General features: G+C 51.2%; 2 protein-coding genes across 5 annotated transcripts in view; one reads left to right on the top strand and one right to left on the bottom strand.

Moving 5' to 3' along the window:
* The first annotated feature begins 661 nt into the window (after positions 1-661).
* Positions 662-10,873, top strand: PEA15 (proliferation and apoptosis adaptor protein 15). Of its 2 annotated transcripts, XM_068965993.1 has the most exons (4): positions 662-782; positions 6,976-7,149; positions 8,461-8,616; positions 8,764-10,873. In XM_068965993.1, the coding sequence occupies exons 2-4, from the start codon at positions 6,978-6,980 to the stop codon at positions 8,826-8,828; spliced, it is 393 nt and encodes a 130-aa protein (XP_068822094.1). In that variant the 5' UTR covers positions 662-782; positions 6,976-6,977; the 3' UTR covers positions 8,829-10,873. The 2 variants fall into 2 exon arrangements, with proteins under 2 accessions (XP_068822094.1, XP_068822095.1); XM_068965994.1 differs by lacking the exon at positions 662-782 and having other exon boundaries at positions 6,978-7,083.
* Positions 9,394-18,368, bottom strand: part of DCAF8 (DDB1 and CUL4 associated factor 8) — a 41,863-nt gene continuing 32,888 nt past the window's right edge. For 2 of the 3 annotated variants that reach the window (XM_068965988.1, XM_068965992.1), the window contains exons 11-14: positions 17,910-18,040; positions 14,364-14,483; positions 13,838-13,954; positions 9,394-13,206 (exon numbers count right to left, since the gene is read on the bottom strand). In XM_068965988.1, coding sequence (XP_068822089.1) covers positions 13,090-13,206; positions 13,838-13,954; positions 14,364-14,483; positions 17,910-18,040 — 485 coding nt within the window. In that variant the 3' untranslated portion in view covers positions 9,394-13,089. The remainder of the gene's footprint in view (positions 13,207-13,837; positions 13,955-14,363; positions 14,484-17,909; positions 18,041-18,368) is intronic. The other variant, XR_011144438.1, reaches the window with a different exon arrangement.

Raw genomic sequence — 18,368 nt, 5'->3', positions numbered from 1 at the left:
CTGAGCTCACTGCTGCTCTTTTTCTCCCCAGAAAATAAAATTACATCATGATGCAGGGGGGGAGGGGGAAGGCTGGAGGGTGGTAATTTGGGAAAGGTGAGAGGAACACAGGGGGCGGCCGGCATCATCCTGGCGAGAGAAGATCTGTAACTCCGGGACAGGCGAAGAAAGCCCCCACCTTGCTTCTGGACTCCACTCCTCCCCCCTCTCCCTCCTTCAAGGTGGATAAATCTGAGTGGTCATTTACTACGGCTCCCCTGACCCATAAAGGGAAGAAAAAGGTTTTTTTCAAACACGGAGTCAAGCAGCTGAAAGGATCCAGAGGCCAAAGGCCTTCCAAACTCTAACTTACTCTTTGCTGTCCAGGGTCCCAGCCACTGTGGTCACCGAAAGGTCTTAAGGGGAGGTGTGTGTTCCTTTGGGAAGAATTAAATCTGAGAATGGGGGGGAGGGGGTTGGCTGTTTAGGGGAAGAGGCAGCGTCACTAGCCCGGTCCTCCCTTACTTCTGCCCCCATCCCGAGTCTTCCAGAACCCCAGCCCCCTCCTGCCTCCCCTCCCCCTCTCCCGCTCCTCGCCCCTCCCCGGCTCTGACATCACGGGCCGGCCGGGTGGGGTGAGGCGGCGCCGGGCTCGGGCTCAGGCTCCGCGGGCGGAAGAGGCGGCGGCGGCGGCGGCGGCAGAAGCGGCGGCGGCGGCGGGAGCCGAGGAGGAGGCTCCGGACGCTGCTCAGGAACCGGGGACGCCAGAGTGCCCGCTCCCTGAGCGCTCAGCCCCGGAGGCGGTGAGAGGGCCGCGAGGGGACGTGTCGCGGGGAGGGGCAGATCTGGGGTCTGGGCTTGGAGGGGCGTCGATCCGGGACGCCTGGGGACAGATGCGGGGCGTGGGGGCCCCGGACGGGTTCGCTCCGTGTCAGGCCCCACGGGCTCCGTCTCTGTCGGTGTGCTCGAGCGCTGAGTGCGTGCTGGAGGCTGCGTGGCTCCGGCCGCCCGTTCCACAGTGGACGGCAGTTTGGGAGTCGGACCGGGGCCTGGGGATTGGGATGCAGCCTGCTTCCCGCCCAGCCGGCTCGGCTGGGCCAGCTCCCGCCCCTCCCTCCCCTTCTCTGGCTTCGGACTCGCCTCGGCTGGCGGTCCCCCTGCTCAGCCCTGCCTCAGTTCCGCCAGCAGCCGCCCCTACTCCGAGGGCTTAAATTCGGCAGCTGGCACCACGTGCCTTCATCCAGTCTCTGCACCTGGGGAAGAGGTGGGATTGTCGAAGGCTCGTCCAGAGGGAAGGAGTCGGGAACTGGGGGGTGTAGAGGAGTGAAGTAGCTAACGTAAAACCTATTCATTTCATATAATCCGTGTCAAAATTGTCAGGGACACACACACACCTACAAGAGACACGCCAACACACACGGTGACACACAGCCATGTGACTCTTACACACATCAACTGCACACAGCAAATCACAAACAGCCCTGCACTTGGGCATCCAAGCCCCCACCTCATCCCCACTGCCTCCCTTGTGTGAGTCTCCTGGAAGAGTATCAGTCTAACAGGACAGCCGAAGTCCACCCTGATTTTCTGGATATTTTCTCCCAGCCTTAGGCTTCGGATTGCCCCTCTTTAAAACAATGAAAAAAAATAAAAATGGTAGAAAATCCTGGTCACATTCCAGAACAGGGAGACAGGATCTTGAGGGTGAGTGAGGCTGCTACTTTGAAACTGAGTGAGGGTAGGGGCTGCTGATGGCCTCTCTTGCTGGGTCCACTTGGAGCTTAGGGTGCTGGGAGTGGCTGGCTTCTGGGCTTCTGAGTGGCCAAGGGATGGAGGAGGGGGTGGAAGAAAGGGAGAGGGAGAAAAAGAAGAAATGAGTATGAGTCAGCCAAGGATGGAGCCCAAATCAGGGAGAGAGAATGAGGGGAATGTGTGTGACAGGCAGACAACATGGAGAGAGGGACACAGGGACGGAGATACAGTCAGGGAACAGGGAGAGGAAGGAAGTGAGAGTCAGAGATGGTCAGAAGAGTGGGGACAGTGCTGGGGAATGGACTACAGAGGCTCAGAAATTAGGGAGGATGAAAGCAGGATGGTGGTGAGACCACTGGGAGTTAGGGGAAACATGCTGAATATGTATGTTTTGTTTCCCTGTGTGTCTGGCCTCCAGGCTGTCAGAGCGATTAGCTTTAATTGCTCTTCCCTTTGTGGTTAAACACTCCATTGGGGAAATTGCCAGAGATGCCCTAGGCTGCTGGCTGCCCTGGTTGCCTACTTCCTCACTTCCCTGACACCTGTGCCCATCATGTGTGCATGTATTGTCATGCACGTATAGGACCAGAGTTACACCCTGCATGCCATCCCCTCACTCTCTTAACAGCGTCACCCACTGTGCAGTGGTAGACATCACTAACCTGTGTGCAAACTTATTTTCTTTATAGCAGGGACACTCACTCCTTCCTAGTATAGCTATAATAGTACAGTAGCTCTGTGTATTAAAATGAGGACACCAAGTCACAGAACCCAGGAGTACTAAGGTATTCTCGGCTACCACCAGGTAGGATAGGATGAAAGCCCATTTAAAGACCAGGGACAGAGGTAATAGATGAGGAAGAGAGAGAGATGGGAGAGAAATACAAGTAGGAAGAGATAGAACCAGATGATTAGAGAATGGTGCAGCCCCACGCCCTCTGCCCTGCCCTGCCTGGTGTCTCCTCTCGCTCTCATCTTGGGCCCAGTCTTTCTTCTCTCAGACTGAGGGCTAGAAGCTTCGCCTGTCTCTGTGCTCAGGCGTAGCCCATTTTGCTTCTTGCACTGAACATTTGGAGGTCCAGGTGCCCTACCTCACCCCCTCATTCCCAAGCTGGCTATGGAGTCCTAGAGTCCTTTTCTTCCTACTTTATAGATATAGATGCATCCTCTGCACCCCACAAAAGTTTGAATAGAAGCTAAGGGGAACAGTTGTGTATGACTGTAAAGGGATAATTAGGGATGGACTACAGGACTGCTTGAATTTGGGGCCCAGATCAAACTTAACCGGGCACTTGCCCACCCCATCCCTCTGCTTTGCTGTGAGTACCACCCTCTCAAGCCCAGGCAGTAAGACTGACAGACCTGAGTGCCTACAGGCCCCCTTCTGCCTGCTGCAGGGATCTCCAGGTCCTTGCAGCTTCCCTCAGCTTAGGCAGCTGCAGCAGATGTGAGGGAGGGAGGGGTAGCAGCTCCTAATCCTAAGGCTTCTTAAATTTACTGAGGATTTGGAACCAAATGCTAGGGAGTGGGGATAATCATGAGTTAATGTCCAAATGCATAGAAATTCTTGGGGTGCTGCCACCTCCTCCACAGGAGGTTACCCCAGTTTGCCAGACTTCTCCAAGTGCCCCCAGGGCCTGCCTCTCCCTCCCCAGTGCCCATGGAGCACCCACCTCTCATGTTCCCGACCACTGCCATCCTGGAAGGTCAGAATATAACCCTTACTTCTTGCCCCTCTCCCTCAGCATCCTCAGTTGGTTTGACTTTTGTAAGGGCCCCACCTGCAGCCAGCTCAGGAGGAGAGGGAGGCAGGAAGGAAGGTGTGAGGAAGCGGTGAGCAGAGCGCAGAATGATCTGGGAGGGAAGGGGACTGACTTCCTGGCAGCCTCAGCTCCGGTTCCCGGTTCCTGCCTGAGTATCCTGTCCCAAGAATGGCCTCCACCCAGGCCGCCTGGTGTTCTGGGCAGCCTCTGCCCTGTTCCAGAGATCAGGAGGACTTTCTGAGCTATGGGGACAGGAGAATCTCTATAGGCCCTATGGAATTCTGAATCTTGGGTGAGAAAAGCAACATGGAGAGTGAAGGAGCCAAGCTTCTGCCAAGCCGCACCCATCATGGCCAGACTACAGCTGAATAATGGTTGACCAGGGAGACTTGAGAACCAAGTAAGGAAACTCCCCCCACAATTCCCTGCTGTTGCACCTGCTGCCACACCCAGGCCTGGGCAGATGGCCGTCTCCAGGGAGGCAGGCCACCAGGCTGCCTTTCCCAGCTCCCTCATGGGGCCTTTCCCCTATCCTTTCTGTCTCTTCTTACTCACCATTCCCCACATCCCTCCCATCCAGTGGTGTCATTGTCCTGACAACTGGGAGGGGGGGGACCAGAACTGAGGTTGCCATGGTAACCGCTGAGCTCAGGCTGCAGCCTTCTCATTGTGGACTCTGTGCTCCCTGTCCCCTTTGCCGCTGCCGCAGGATTCCTCATTTGCAGCCTCAGTCTCTCCCTCTCCCAACGCCAGTTTGCTTCCTCCATACTGTAGGCCCCCTCTTACCCTTCCTCTTTTCTCTGGATGTAAGCTTGTGATTATCTGCCTGCTTTCACATACTCTCAGCTGGTCAGACACACACACTAGACCACATACACTCAGAACCACTCATCCAATGTTGGCTCATACACATCCGTTACCAGAACATGCACACACACCCACAGACAGCAGCACCGCCGCCTCCCTGCGCCTGTGCCCACACTCAGAGCAGCACCCACACAGGGTTCTGGCGCACACACCTCCCCACCCCATTTCTCTTAGGGGCCTGCTTGCATCCATTCCACTCTCACAGAAAGGTCCTACCCACCGCCCCCAGGCTTAATACACATTAATCCCTTCCCACCTACCTCCCCTGTAAGTCTGTGTTTGATTCAGAGTCCTAAATCTTAACTCCTCCCAGGAGCTACACACACACACACACACACACACACACACACACACACACACACACTCCTCCCTCCCAGGAGCTACACACACACACACACACACACACACACACGCACACACACACACACACCTCCCTCCCAGGAGCTACACACACACACACACACACACACACACACCCCTCCCTCCCAGGAGCTACACACACACACACACACACCCCTCCCTCCCAGGAGCTACACACACACACACACACACACACACACCTCCCTCCCAGGAGCTACACACACACACACCTTCCTCCCAGGAGCTACACACACACACACTCTCTACCTCCCAGGAGCTACACACACACACTCCCTCCTCCCACAGTATGTCTCATTTACAAACTTCTTCGATATGAAAGCAGGGTGCCGTGATCCTAAAGTCTGTCCCATTTTCTAGCTGAGGGCTTGGTCCCAGAGGCTCCTCGGTGGGGGCAGTCTTCTTGAGGGCCTCCCTCCCACGCTGCCCTTTTCCTTTCTGCTCTTACCCCCCTTCATTATTATCCCTGTCTCTGAACCCTGTCCCCGTCATTCGCCTGTCTCTGTACCCCACCTCCTGTCCTTGGATTATCAGTGCAGGGGGCGGGGGCTGAGCTCGAGCCTGCTGCTGTGACCTAGATTTCAGGGCGGAGACGGTCCTGGTGCTGACAGTCGGAGAGCACTGTTCCTGGCCCAGCCTGGCAGGGCCACCGCTGGGCCCTTCTGTCTGGCTGCACCTGGGTGTGCAAGTGAGCATGCATATAAGTGCCTGCTTCTCGTGGGGGTCATGCTGGCCCTGCCGCCTGGCTTATTGTGTGTTTGTGTCACGGTGCCTGCCGCCAAGGGAGGCTTGTTTGTTCTGGTCCAAGCAGGGGGCTGGGAATGGGGCCTTCTGGGTCCACACCCCTTACTATATAGTGGCCATGCTTCTCCGCCTCAGTGTTCCTCCATATAAACAGAAATAAGGAAAATGGGGTGTGTCAGCCAGCCCCTTTCTGCAGTATTCCTAGCCCATCCTTGGAGAGATTTCTGGGCAGTTTCGTACAAGGTCGTCTCCCTCCTTGCTCCACCCCTTGGTCTAGCTACAGAGTGTTTACGGCATAACTTATTTTTGTAAATGCTTTACTTTTCTAATTATAAAAGAAATATAGTCCTGGGGGGAAAAAGCCCCTTTTTAAAAACCTACCACTAGAGTTGTATATTTTATCAAATCCAGAAAGTTCATTCTAAGGTCTGACTTTTTTTCTGTCTTAGCCATAGTCCCTATCTTAGTGGAAGGAGGATCTTTGATGTCCTCTCCCTTTTCACCCAAGAATCATGCAAGGGGCATGGGGTGAAGGCCTAAATGAGATCTAGCCTTCCCAGCTTTGGGGAGGTCATGTGGAAGGTAGTGCCAGCAGGATGTTGATGGAAGCAGAAGTGGCAGCCCCCTTCCTGCCAGACTTTCCCAAAGCAGCATCTGAACCCCTTCCCTCTGCCACCCAGCCAGCCTGAGAACTGGGCAGGGGGCCAGAGCCAGCCGCTTGGTATTCGTGGGCGTGGGGGCTGTAGGCATAGCACAAAGGCTAGGAGAGAGGGTTGTGTGGAGGCCTGGCAGCCATCAAGGGAGAAAATGGGCTCTACAAAGGTGGGGCTGTGGCCCATTGCTTTACCCTCCCCACCCCCACCCCAATGACTGAATACAGGGCTGAGCATGGAGGGGCCAGGGGACCATTAGACCAGGCAACTAGGCATCTGTCCAAAAATGAGTCACTAGTGGGGTAGTGGGGAGTTGAACTGAGGGACCCCATTTGCTTCTGGAAAAGAATGGGAGCTAGAACATGAGCCACCCCGCCCACCCCAGCCCCTTCTTTTTAGCTTCTTACTGCCACAGCAAGCCTTGCCCTGGCAGTTGTTTCCAAGTATTTTGTTTTGTTTTTCGACAGGGGGAGGGGTTGCAGGTGGGTGGGGCGATCTGGGTGAGAAAGTCAGAAGCAGGTTGCTATGGTAACCGCCTCCTCAGTCAGGGAGCTGTTGCCAGGGTTACTGTTACAGGGAGGAAAAGGAAGAAAAAGAGATGGTGGGAGAAGGAGGTGTGGTTTTTCACTCTAGACTCGAGCCTGGTCCCTAGTTTTCCAGTTACTTCCTGTCTGCTCTTGTCTCCCTTGGGTCTTCCTTTACTCCCTCCAGCCCTGGCCTCCCCAGCCTGAGTTCAGGGCACATGCCTGGCAGGGCTGAGGAAGTGGGCAGTGCCAGTGAGTGAACCAGATCCTGAAGCTCAAGTTCAGCGTCCTGTCTCCTTGTTCCCCCTACTCCAGTCATGGCCGAGTACGGGACCCTCCTCCAGGACCTGACCAACAACATTACCCTTGAAGATCTGGAGCAGCTCAAGTCAGCCTGCAAGGAGGACATCCCCAGTGAGAAGAGTGAGGAGATCACTACTGGCAGTGCCTGGTTTAGCTTCCTGGAGAGCCACAACAAGCTGGACAAAGGTGGGGGAGGGGCCACAGGCGTCTGACCGCCAGCCTCTCAGGCTCAGGTCATGCACCAAGTAGAAATCAGACCTCCTGTACAAAGACCTCCTCTCTGAGAAGGCAGGGTGAGAGGAATGCTCTAGGAGAGGAGACTGGCTCTACGGCAGTGGTCTTTACATTCTTCATGGTTCCCTTGTCAGTAAAAATATTAATTCAGCAGATGTTACTCAGATCCTATTATCACATATATAATAGAACATTAGAAGTCCAAAGTGATAAAAATTTAAAACCATAAGTTCTATCATTTCCTTGTCTACTTTTAGAGACCACTGCCCTGGAAAGGGCTTTGGGGAGGAACTCGTGTTTAAGATGGCCCTGAAGGGCAAGGGGGATTTCAAAGGTAGGATCCAAAGGAAGACCTGCTAGGCAGAGGGACACAGTATGTTTAGAAGTGGCTGGAAAGGTGAGTTGAGACTGTGCTGTGGAGGGCCTTGAGTGATGCAGCATTTGATAGGTGAGGTGAATGACCTGAGGGCCCTTTCGGAGAGATGAACCTGTAGCATGGAATATAGGGAGGCTGAAGGAGGACATGCTGCACTCAGCGGACTACTGCAGTAGAGGGGAGGAGCCAGGCAAGAAGGCCTCGGCAGTCTCCTAGAGCTGGCCAACTCACAGACACCATCCCTCTGGTCGTGTCCATACCTTCTTGTTCACAGTTAACCCTTCTCACTAGGCCCAGAATCTCCCCCAGGTTGTCTCAGATCCCACCCTTTCAGTCCCACTTGGGCTGCGAGGAAATTCTGATGCATGTTGTGGTTCTGTCGCTAAGTCACGTCCTCTGTCCATGGGATTTCCCAGGCAAGAATACTGCAGGGGGTGGCCATTTCCTTCTCCGGGATCTTCCAAGTCCAGGGATCGAACCCGAGTCTCCTGCATTGGCACGCGGATTCTTTACCACTGAGCCACCAGTGAAGCCCCCGTTCTGATGCTTACTTGGAGGAAAAAAGGAAGAGGGACAGGGCAGATGATGGGTATTTGGAAGGCCACTTCATTTTCTCTGCTCCCCTCCCCTCCCATGTGGAACCTGGTGTTTCACCTACATCTCACATTCAAAGTCTGTAATCTTGAGACTTAACTGATCAATGACCTGTCCTTCCCGGCAACAGTCCTCTGGCTTTCTCTTCCTGGCTTAGTCACCCCTCGTCCTCCAGGGAGGCCTCCCTCTTCCGGGGGGAGCGCCCAGCCTCTGTTCGTGAAGCCCAGTCCGGTAGTGTAGGGGAAGCCGACAGCTACAGTCTGGCTCTGACCCTGTCTCCTGCCTTTCTCTAGACAACCTCTCTTATATCGAGCACATCTTTGAGATCTCCCGCCGCCCTGACCTCCTCACTATGGTGGTTGACTACAGAACCCGTGTTCTGAAGATCTCTGAGGAAGATGAGCTGGACACCAAGCTAACCCGTATCCCCAGTGCCAAGAAGTACAAAGGTAAGAGGCCATGCCTTTCATGCGCAGCTCTGCCCCTCCCACGGACTACCCGTGGGATACTTGAATTTTGGGAGGACAGAGGCTCTGTTGGCCTACCTGCTGTCTCCCATGACTTCTGTCCCTGGACATGTCCCTTTTTGCCCTCAGACATTATCCGGCAGCCCTCTGAGGAAGAGATCATCAAATTGGCTCCTCCACCGAAGAAAGCCTGAGCAAGGGGGAGGAAGAGGAGGAAGGTTGGGCCTTCATCAGACTACTCTTTCCCCATCCTCCAGGGGAGGGGCAAGGGCAGCCCTCCCCCATCTACCCACTTACTAACCCGGTCCTAACCCCTTACTGTGCGCGTGTGTGTGCGTGTGCGCACGCTCTGGCTGTCTGTCTACATGTCTAGCTCATCTAGTTCCTCCTCCTCGTGAGGGGATGGGGGTCAGGGGCTGGGGGGGGTGGTGGGGCTCAGTTTCCCCACTCTAGGGGGAGTTGAGGGCTATTTCTATGCAAATAGAAATAGACACATTCTCTTACTTCCCTTTCCTCCACTCTTCCCCCACCTCCAAGTGTGGAAACAGAAAGGACCTGTCTTTTCCTACATTGAGGAGGCAAGGCAAGAGTGAGGCGTGGGAGAGCTGGGTGAATCTAATGAAAAGCAGTGAGAGGGAAAATGAAGAGGCCACCCAACCCCCACCTGGAAGGGGCAAAGAGAAGCAAGGGGCAAAGAAGCCAGAGTTTGTGTTTGTACCCCAGTGCTGGACTGGCTGAGGAGTCCTGTCTCCGACCGTTCCTCAGGTTAGAGGGCCTGGGCACCAGCAGGTCCCCTTTTGCTCCCCTTTCATAGGCCTAGGGTGGGTATGAGCCAGGGACCTGAAGAGAGACATCACTGGATCCTTCCCTGGCCCCAAAGTTCAAACCCCATGGAGAACCCAGCACTAGATTCCACCCCCATCCCCCACCTCCAGAGAGACTATGCTGGGAACATGCCCCCACCACTGAGCCTGAGGGGATGAAGGCAGAGAGGAGTTCTCTTTTCTACTCGTTTATTCCTACTCAGACTGTTGCACATACTAACCTTGGGAGTTCCTAGAATAGAAATCCTTAGGTTTTAATTCCAGCCCTGTTTCCACCTACAGAGTCCCAACGTGGTTATTGCAGGCAAAGTTCCCTCTCTCCGTGGTCTAGAAGCCCCTCCCCCAAGGTAGAAAGAAGGGAAGAAGCTAACTACAGTGTTTCCGTTGCACTGATCCCCAGTTCAGTCCAGGAGGGGGCTTGGTAACCCCTCTCCCTCAATATCCTGGCACCTTGGGCTTGTGAACGCCTCCTAGCCAAATCACTAGAGTACAGTGACCCCAGCCTCCTGCCTGTCCGAAGTGAGCCCTCCCCACCCTGACCGTGCTAACTGTGTGTACATATATATTCTACATATATGTATATTAAACCCGCACTGCCATGTGTACCCTTCTTCTGTGGTGTCTAGCATTAACTTATTGTCAAGGCCCGGGTGGGGGTGGAAGGAGAATGCCACACTGAAGGGAGTGGCAGAGTCAAATTGCTATATAGTCAAAAAAGAAGACTTTTTTAAACTTTAATTTCACATGTAATCTCAAGAGACTATTTAGAGAGTTTAAGTGAGGTGGGGAGCTTTTGGGATGTTGGGAACAAAACTTCAGTGGGAGGCAAGGGCTGGCTGTTGGAGAGGGAAGAAGCCAGACTGGCTGGAGAGCACCCTCTACCAGCCCAGCCCAGCCCAGCCCAGCCCAGCCCAGCCCAGCCCAGCCCAGCCTAGCCCAGCCTGTCCCCTCTGGCCACTGCTGCAGACACCTGCCTTAAAACATACACCTCGAGTACTCCACAGTTTTGCCTTAAAGGACCTTCCCAAGTTTCCTCAGCCCTGTCTGGCTTTCTCCTTCAAGGAGAGAGAGATACTTGTAGAATTGGGAGATGGAAAATGAGCGTGAATTGTCCTTCCAAGCCAGGATATGTTATGTGCGATAGAGTCTGAGGAAGAGAGAGAGAGAGAGAGAGAGAGAGAGGGAATAAAGAGGCTCTTCAAAGTGAGGCTTCCTTTGAAGAGAGGAGAGGATGAGATGAGAGAAGGGAGACAGGGTTCATTTTCACCAGAGTGTAGTAAATTTCTCTGTAAGGCAAAATAATCTAAAAAGACTAACCTGCCCCCCACCCGCATACTGCTGTGAGATTGCCCCATTCTCTGCTCCTGTCTGCAGTGTGCACGGCCTTGTTCTAACCCTGGAATAAAGGTGATTGATTGTACTGTACCTAACTGATTTTAGAATTTCTGTGAATGACCAAGATTTTGGAGACTTTGGATGACTGGGAAGGGAGGGAGAGCAAAATTTACCCCCAAATCCTTAACTGCAGCCTGGAACAGAGGTCAGGAAAATACCCCTAAATAGTATCACTCCCTTCCCTCATCTTCTAAGTTATCACTGAACTGTGAGGCCTATTTCACTTATACAGTCTCCAACTGGAGCCCAACTGCTGGAAACACGGATATACCAAGCTGGACTTCCTAAAATTGTAATAAAACTAAGGTCAGGCACCATACTGAAAGGAGCAAAAACAGCCCATCACAGTGAATGGCTCACATATCACACACAGAGCAGCAGTCAGGAAAAACAAAAAAAAAGCTTTACTGAGAGAAAATACACAACAAATTCCAGAGTGCATGGTTTCAGCCCACTCCATCACCCTACCAGCAGTAAAGAACACAGACCACTCTCAGTCACCACACATTCCCTACCCCTGGAAGGAAGTGCAGCAGCTAACATCTGGTCTGAGAGCTGCTAGGAAAAGGGACAGGAGGAAGGAGTATCTGGGAATTCCATCCTTTCACTCTTCCCTTCCTTCCTGGCCTGTTCTAGTGGAATCTGACTGTCCCAGGATGCAGAATTCCTAGCTGGGGACAAAGAAATAGCAGCAAAAGCATTTAAGGGCAAGAATTCAACTGGGACTTTCCTTTTTATTGACCACTGACACAATCCCAGCCGCCTTAATTAATCCTTAGATTAACTTGTCCTTCAATCCCAAGATATAGGAAGGTGGACAAGGTAGAAAGTCAAACCCAGGAGGTCTTTCCCTATACTCTTCCATTAGGAAGGGAGCTGGTGTGAAGCTGGATAGCTTAAAGAATCAAGCAGATAAAGGTCAGAGTGAGTGTGTCTTTTGTCACACACGGTACTAGGGGAAATGGTCTGCAGTGGCAGGACCCTTCCTGAAGTCATAATTCAGTCAAGTTTTAAAGATAAGCCAGTCTCTGGCTAGAAGAGCCATCCTAGGAACCCTTACAAGACTTAAGGAGAGGTAGGATATCTGGGGCAAAAAGCTGAAAGGGAGTTCCTCAACCCTGCAACCATGGTGGGAAAGCACGTAAGGGCAGAATTCAGGATCCTTCCATTCCGGAGCCTCATAAAACCTAGAGTTAAGCCCCAGTCTCCAATGGCCATGCACAGAGGGTAGGGTGACCCCAGGTGACACCTCCACACCATTACTCTCACTCACTCTCTCCTGAAGTCCCTTTATTGCAGTCATAGAGAATATATAGGTATTTAAACTTTGACAATAATTTTAACGTGATACATCCAATTTTGAGTTGCTTTTTAATATATTTATAGATATAAAATTAGGCCTCTAACAGTGATAGGGACAGGGAGATTGCTGCCACCAAACAACTTTTTTTTTAAAGTAAGAGAAGAGGTAACATCCTTCCTATGCTTCCACTTCTGCCCCTCCTCCCACCTCCCCCCAACCTCCCTCACGAAACCTACTGAGGGGATGATGGGAAAAAGAAGAAAGTGAAGGATACATAATCAAGTGCAAAACACTGTGATAAGTTCAGAGAATGAATGGGGTGGAAAGGAAAGTGAAGAGTGTAGGATGGTTAGGGACTCTTATTAAAAAGACTTCCCAGAAAAACAGGATCCTGGGATGGGGTTGCTTGGGGGTTGGGGGGCAGGCGGGCGGAGAAAAAACAATGCAACTGTCATAGACTTTTAAAAAATAAAGAAAATAAAGTCAAAAACCTAAACCAAAGAGAGTGTGGCATTTCTGCCACCCCCAGTCTGGCCCCTCGGTACTGAACAGCCAGTTGTCCCCCCACCCGCCACCCAAGAAACAAGGGAGACCGAGGAAAAGGAAACCCCACTCCCTGCCCCAAACCAGTTAGCAGAACAGGCTCTCCCTTCCCCCGAAAAGGGCTGGGGAAAAGCCACTTCCGCTGAGTCCTCTGCACCTCTCCACGGAGCCCCATTCCAGGGCTCAACTCCCACGCCTAGATACTCTCTGTAGGTTTGCTCCCCTCTGGCTTGTCCTCCTGGGATGTCTTTTTTTTTTTTTTTTTTTTTAAATCTAAAGCAAAAAAGTCCAAAGTGCGTTTCTGCTGAATGTTAGGGCCTGGCACAGGAAAGGGCTGCCCAGGCAGGATCGGGTTGGCAGCCCCAGCCCACCCCTCCTGGGTATGAGGCCTCAGGATGGCATGCACTGCACCCGGTCAGGACCCTCCTCCTCGTCCGATGTGTCTGAGGAGCTGGGAGACTCATCAGAGTCGGCGTCTGTGGCCCCAACCCCAGGTTCTCGCCAGCGCTGTAGGATGGGAAAGGCTTATTAGTAATTTCCTTGGAACAAGGTCAAGCCTGTTAGGCCTTAGCTACAATTTATATGCTCTAGCCCAGGGGTCAGCAGAATTTTTCTTAAAGGGCCAGATGGTAAATATTTTAGACTCATGGGCCATATCTCTGTCACAACTATTCAACTCTGCTTTCTTGTTGTAGCATGAAAGCAGCCAGACAATACATAAATGCATGGGGGTGGCTATATTCTAACGATACTTTATTTACAAAAAGCAGGCACTTGCCAAAACTGCCAGTTTGCTAAACCCTACCCCAAGGTCTCTTCTGGCATGAGAGAAAAAACAGAAGACAGCCTGAGATTTATTATTTCTTCTCAACTCCTTCCCCGCCCTCATGTGTTCGCCTTTTTGAAGACACCCTGGCGCATGCATGGTGATGGAGAACACAGAACAGACACCATCTATTTCCACTAGTGGCTTGGCCAAGGCTACAGGAAGGCTCTGATGGGGATGGGGAATAATGGATAGGAAACCCAACCAACTTCACCTGATTCCTCCTAAAGCAATGAGGAAGTATGCACTGGGATGTTTCCCCATCTTGAGAGGGTCACTGCCCTTGGGAGCTCACTTTCCACTCCCGCTTACCCGGTGATGGCGTCTCTGTCTCAGGTGGTGCATAAGGAACCAGAGCATGTGGCTATCAAACAGGTCAGTGTGGTGCAAGCTATCTTCATCCCGTTCCCGCTTGTTCTTCTTAATCACCTGGAACCGAAGAGGATGAGGGGATTGGGTGATGAATATAAACCCTAGACTTGATCAGAAAAGGCTGGTGTTCCAGCCCAGTAAAATCTTCCCTTAGAAGCTTATTAAACTGGAGTGAGCTAGATGAGATTAAGAAAGGATGCTCCAGGTTCATCCATTGAGAAGGTGGATGATTTTTCCTAACGATGTCCCCTACCCCACTCTACCATTAACGAGAGGCACTTAAAAGCTGTGCCATGGACCCCTGGACTGGGACTATTCCTAGAGAGGCAATGACAGGAATGTGGGGGATGGTGTTAGAGCAGCGCCTTTAAAAAACTGTACAGCAAGTTATTCCTTCCTATAACAATGAAAACTCCTAATAGTATTTTGATAAGCAGAAAGAAGAAATCCTTAGTCAGTTACTTACATCCTTTAACCCTGTAAGTTCAGTGGAAGTTTCAGCTGTGGGTGCCCAGATTTTGACATCATGGTCTAGGCCACTGGTTGCCAGCACAGGCAGGTGAGGGTGGGGCTCAAGACAGTTTACCTGGTCAGGAGAAGAGGAAAACATAGGCTTAGGGGTACGTGGGAATAGTCTAAAAATCACTACATATTTTGCACCAATAACTGTCCTTGATAAAAGTTAAGGTAGCTGCTGGGAGGACGTGCCCACCCATCATGAGCCTAGGCCAAAGGGCCCTGGACACAGACTGGGTATAAGATCAGGCCTATCTCTCATTTCCCATGTTTAGGTAGGGGTAGCCTCATCCCCAGACATAGCTCCAGGGGTGGGCGGGTGACTGGCCAAGCCTATGCTGCCTTCACAAAAAAGCAATGAGGTCCAGATGACCTCATTCTCTCCAGATTCCAAAGCTTCAACTCGCCCAAGGCTGGAAAAAAACATCCCAGTGGCTTTTACCAAGTGGCAAATAAATTTTTTAAAATGAAGAAAACAGCAGCAGCTGCTGAGCCCCTAGAGAAGGCTCAGAGAACAATTACATTCACTTGGCACTGTTTACTAGAACTGGAAGAAGGCATGGGCTGGGAAGAGGCTGAGCCTGAACACTGGTGGGGTAGTGGAGACACTTGTCTGCTTGAGACCCCTGCATACCCCAGGAGACGGCACCCTGCTGCCTGCCATGAAAGCGTAACAGGCTCAGCTGCAGGACAGCAGAGTACAGCAAGGCAGTTTCCTGGGGCACCGACCGCCTCAAGCTCAGCCACCCTCCGGATACTATTCACTGGGCAGGAGGAAGAAATTTCAGAAGCTGGGACGAAGGCCTTCTGGTTTAGGCAGCCTCCTATCCAAAGGCACCCATGCCCCCTGCTGTCTGACTTGGAAACATCAGCCTTCCTCAGCAGAGCAGGGTAGCTACTGTCCCCACCAGAAGAGCTGGTCCTAGTGTAGTTGCTAAAGGATTTTTGGGCTTTTAGTTAGACGAGGAATAGACAGCAAAAGGAAGAAGGTGTGGTCCCGTCCACTCCTCATTTCACCCCACCCCACCCTGTCTTGCAGCTGCCATACAGTCCAAGAAAACCACCTTGGCAAACAGCCTCTCAGCTCTCCATGGACCAGCCTCTGCCTCACCTGCACATGCAGAGTGGCTGGCGGGAAGCCAAGGTCAGCATGGAAAACTGACATACACATTTCTAATTCTGAGAATAGACTGACGCTAAGTCTGAGTGTAAAAGTAAAGCAGAAACCACATTTCCCTTTCTCCTTTTATTCCACATATCAGCTCATTGCAAAGTTTATATCTGAGGTTTAGGAAGTGTGGAAGAAGCTCCACCACCTGGAGCAGAGAAGGCACTAAATAGAAAAACTCCACTGCCAGAAATATTATCAAGATATGTGATAACACATACAAACCTGAACTCATTCATCCATCTCCAGATAAGCCCTGGATACTCTTCTAAAACTCTGACCTAGCTTTGCTTGACAAGTCAGTAAAATAAAAAAGCACAGGAAGGAAATTCCGTGGAACTTGAGACTTATGGACAAAGTCAGTGACAAGAGAACAAGACAGTAAGTTACACATAGTACCTGAGTTGGAGCTTGCAGAGGGAGCCGACAGAGAGCTTCTGGGCCAGAAGACCTGGTCGTTTCACCTGACCTATCTGAAGGTCAGGGCTTATCCTGTCAATAACGCCTGAGCAGAGAAAAGAGCTCTGGCCTTAGATGACTGAGTTAGGGGATGCAGAGGATGGGATAAAGGAGCAAAGTGCTTTTGGGAAACTAAGGATTGTCCTGTGACAACCCTTGGCCCTGAGTGGAAACAATAAAAGGCCTAGATTTTGAGCCAAATACAAAATCAAGAGACTTGGGCAAGGTGGATGAGAATTTCAAAGATCCCTATCTCCTTTATGATATATTCTGCATTCAGGCTGGTGCTGTGACCTCACTGCTGGGAGGTTAGCACAGAAAGTCAGAAGGAGCCACGTGAGGACCACACGGATCATTCAGCTTACACAGAGGCAAGAAAAAAGCAGGAATCTCACTGCAGGGTGCAGTCTTCATACCTCCTGTTCTAGTGCTCCACTCTTACGACCACTAAAATCAGGCCTGGGGCCCGCCCATCCAAAGCAAATGCCCTCCCCATCTGAGCCCCGGGATTAGTCATCAAATCCTGACACCGGCTGAGCTGACAAGAGACTGGCCTGTGGAGTGATCTGGGCAAAAGACAAGTACTGGCCTGTGGGGAAGGCATTTAGCCCTGCATTTCTCTAGAACAGAATGCAAGACAATAGTTTATGATCAAGAAAAGATCCACTGGCTTCCTTTGACTTCCTTATGGCTACATGCCCACTACAGAATTCTCATTAAGACCCCAGTGTTTTGGGTCTGCTGCCTACACATGGAAGAGGGCCTATGGAAGAGCAGGAGATGAGGCAGGCAACAGTGACACACCCCTGTAAGTTCTAGACTCTTCTCTGCTCATGTTCAAGCCATATAAGCCTTGGATCTATACTGGCTCCAGGTCCCCCACATTTAGTGGAACCAGAAAAGTCTGAAATAGCCTCGTACCACGATAAGAGACACACAAGAAGAAATGGGAACCCAACTGCAATGAACCATTCTAACTTTTAATACTACTCTCAATAAACCTCATCAAGGGATGGCTGGGTTCTCTTACAGCTCCTCAGCCATTCCTGAGATGCTCTTAACCAGACTATCTTGGGTAGTCAGGACAATGCAGCTGCCCCAACTGCCTCTTTCTTATTGTCTGTAGTCTGAAAACCTTATCATAGAAAGCTACTGAATACTGAATCCTTCCTGACTCTAGGTCTCAAAGGAGGAAAAAAAAATTATGGTTAGCTAGATATATTTTAGGAGGTGACCACCTTTCACTCCCAACTCAAGATCCTCGGGTTTCCTTTTTTGTCTTATCTCTGTGGAGGTTGTAGAACTCAAAGGACAGGCAGATATGATACGATAATGGGTTGTATAGCAGTAAAAAAAAAAAAAGGGTGGTCGGGCAGGGGGCGCATATTTTCTCCTATGTATATCATGTGTGTTTGTATCAGTGTACAGACTATATATCCTGATTTTCTCAACTGTCAGAAAAAAAAATTCTCCTAGCTTCTATCTGCTAATCCAGGATGTCATCAAGATTACTACTAAGCTACTTACTACACTGTGTAGGATGGTGTGCCCTTAACTCTAATGTTTTTGTTCTGGGAAGTCTACACATAAAGATATCTCAGTCGGGCCAGAGATTCTTCCCTAAAATCCCTCTCTCTTAATAAACCATGCTGTAGAGTTACAGAAGACAGGAAAAGGAAAATAATTTCATTAAAACCTCAGCATCCCCATCCCATAGTATAAAAAGACTGTACTGTCCTTTTATTTAGCTGGCTAGACCTCTAAGACATGGTATTATGTTGTCAAAGTAAGAATTCTGCGGCCCTGCTGAAACCTACCTTAATGACTGGAGAGAGTAGGGAGTCAGCCAACCCAGCAAACCATACTCACCACGCCTCCCTTGTCCCCCTCCATGAATTGAATGATCTGGCAGGATGATTTCTCCCAGAGGAAGATGTGCCCACAGTCACTACCGCTCACCACAAACTCACTCTTGGGGCCGTAGAAATTGACGCCTTTTACTGTAATGATAAATGAGGGAATAAACCGCATGAGAGCTGCTGGCATTAGGCCTAAATATTTACCTCACAGGAAATTTATTTACAAATCTAAATCAGCTAAGAGCCAAGAATTTCTTTCACTTTCACAAAACAAATCAAGGGATTATGCATGTAAAATAGACAGACAGAATAAGAATCACACCAAGTCCCAGAGACGATTTATAGTCTCCCAAAGAGGTCCACGGAGCTGAGAGGTTTACAGTCCTCAGCAACAGCCTCTATGGAGCAGCCACCAGCCTTACCAATGCCTCACCTGTCCCAGCCTGAATGGCCACAGCTTACCCACTCT

Source organism: Capricornis sumatraensis, chromosome 2, assembly GCF_032405125.1.
Source record: "Capricornis sumatraensis isolate serow.1 chromosome 2, serow.2, whole genome shotgun sequence".
In the NCBI taxonomy this organism is placed as follows: Eukaryota; Metazoa; Chordata; class Mammalia; order Artiodactyla; family Bovidae; genus Capricornis; species Capricornis sumatraensis.
The sequence above is the reverse complement of the archived record's forward strand: the minus strand, read 5'-3'. Positions and strand labels throughout refer to the sequence as shown.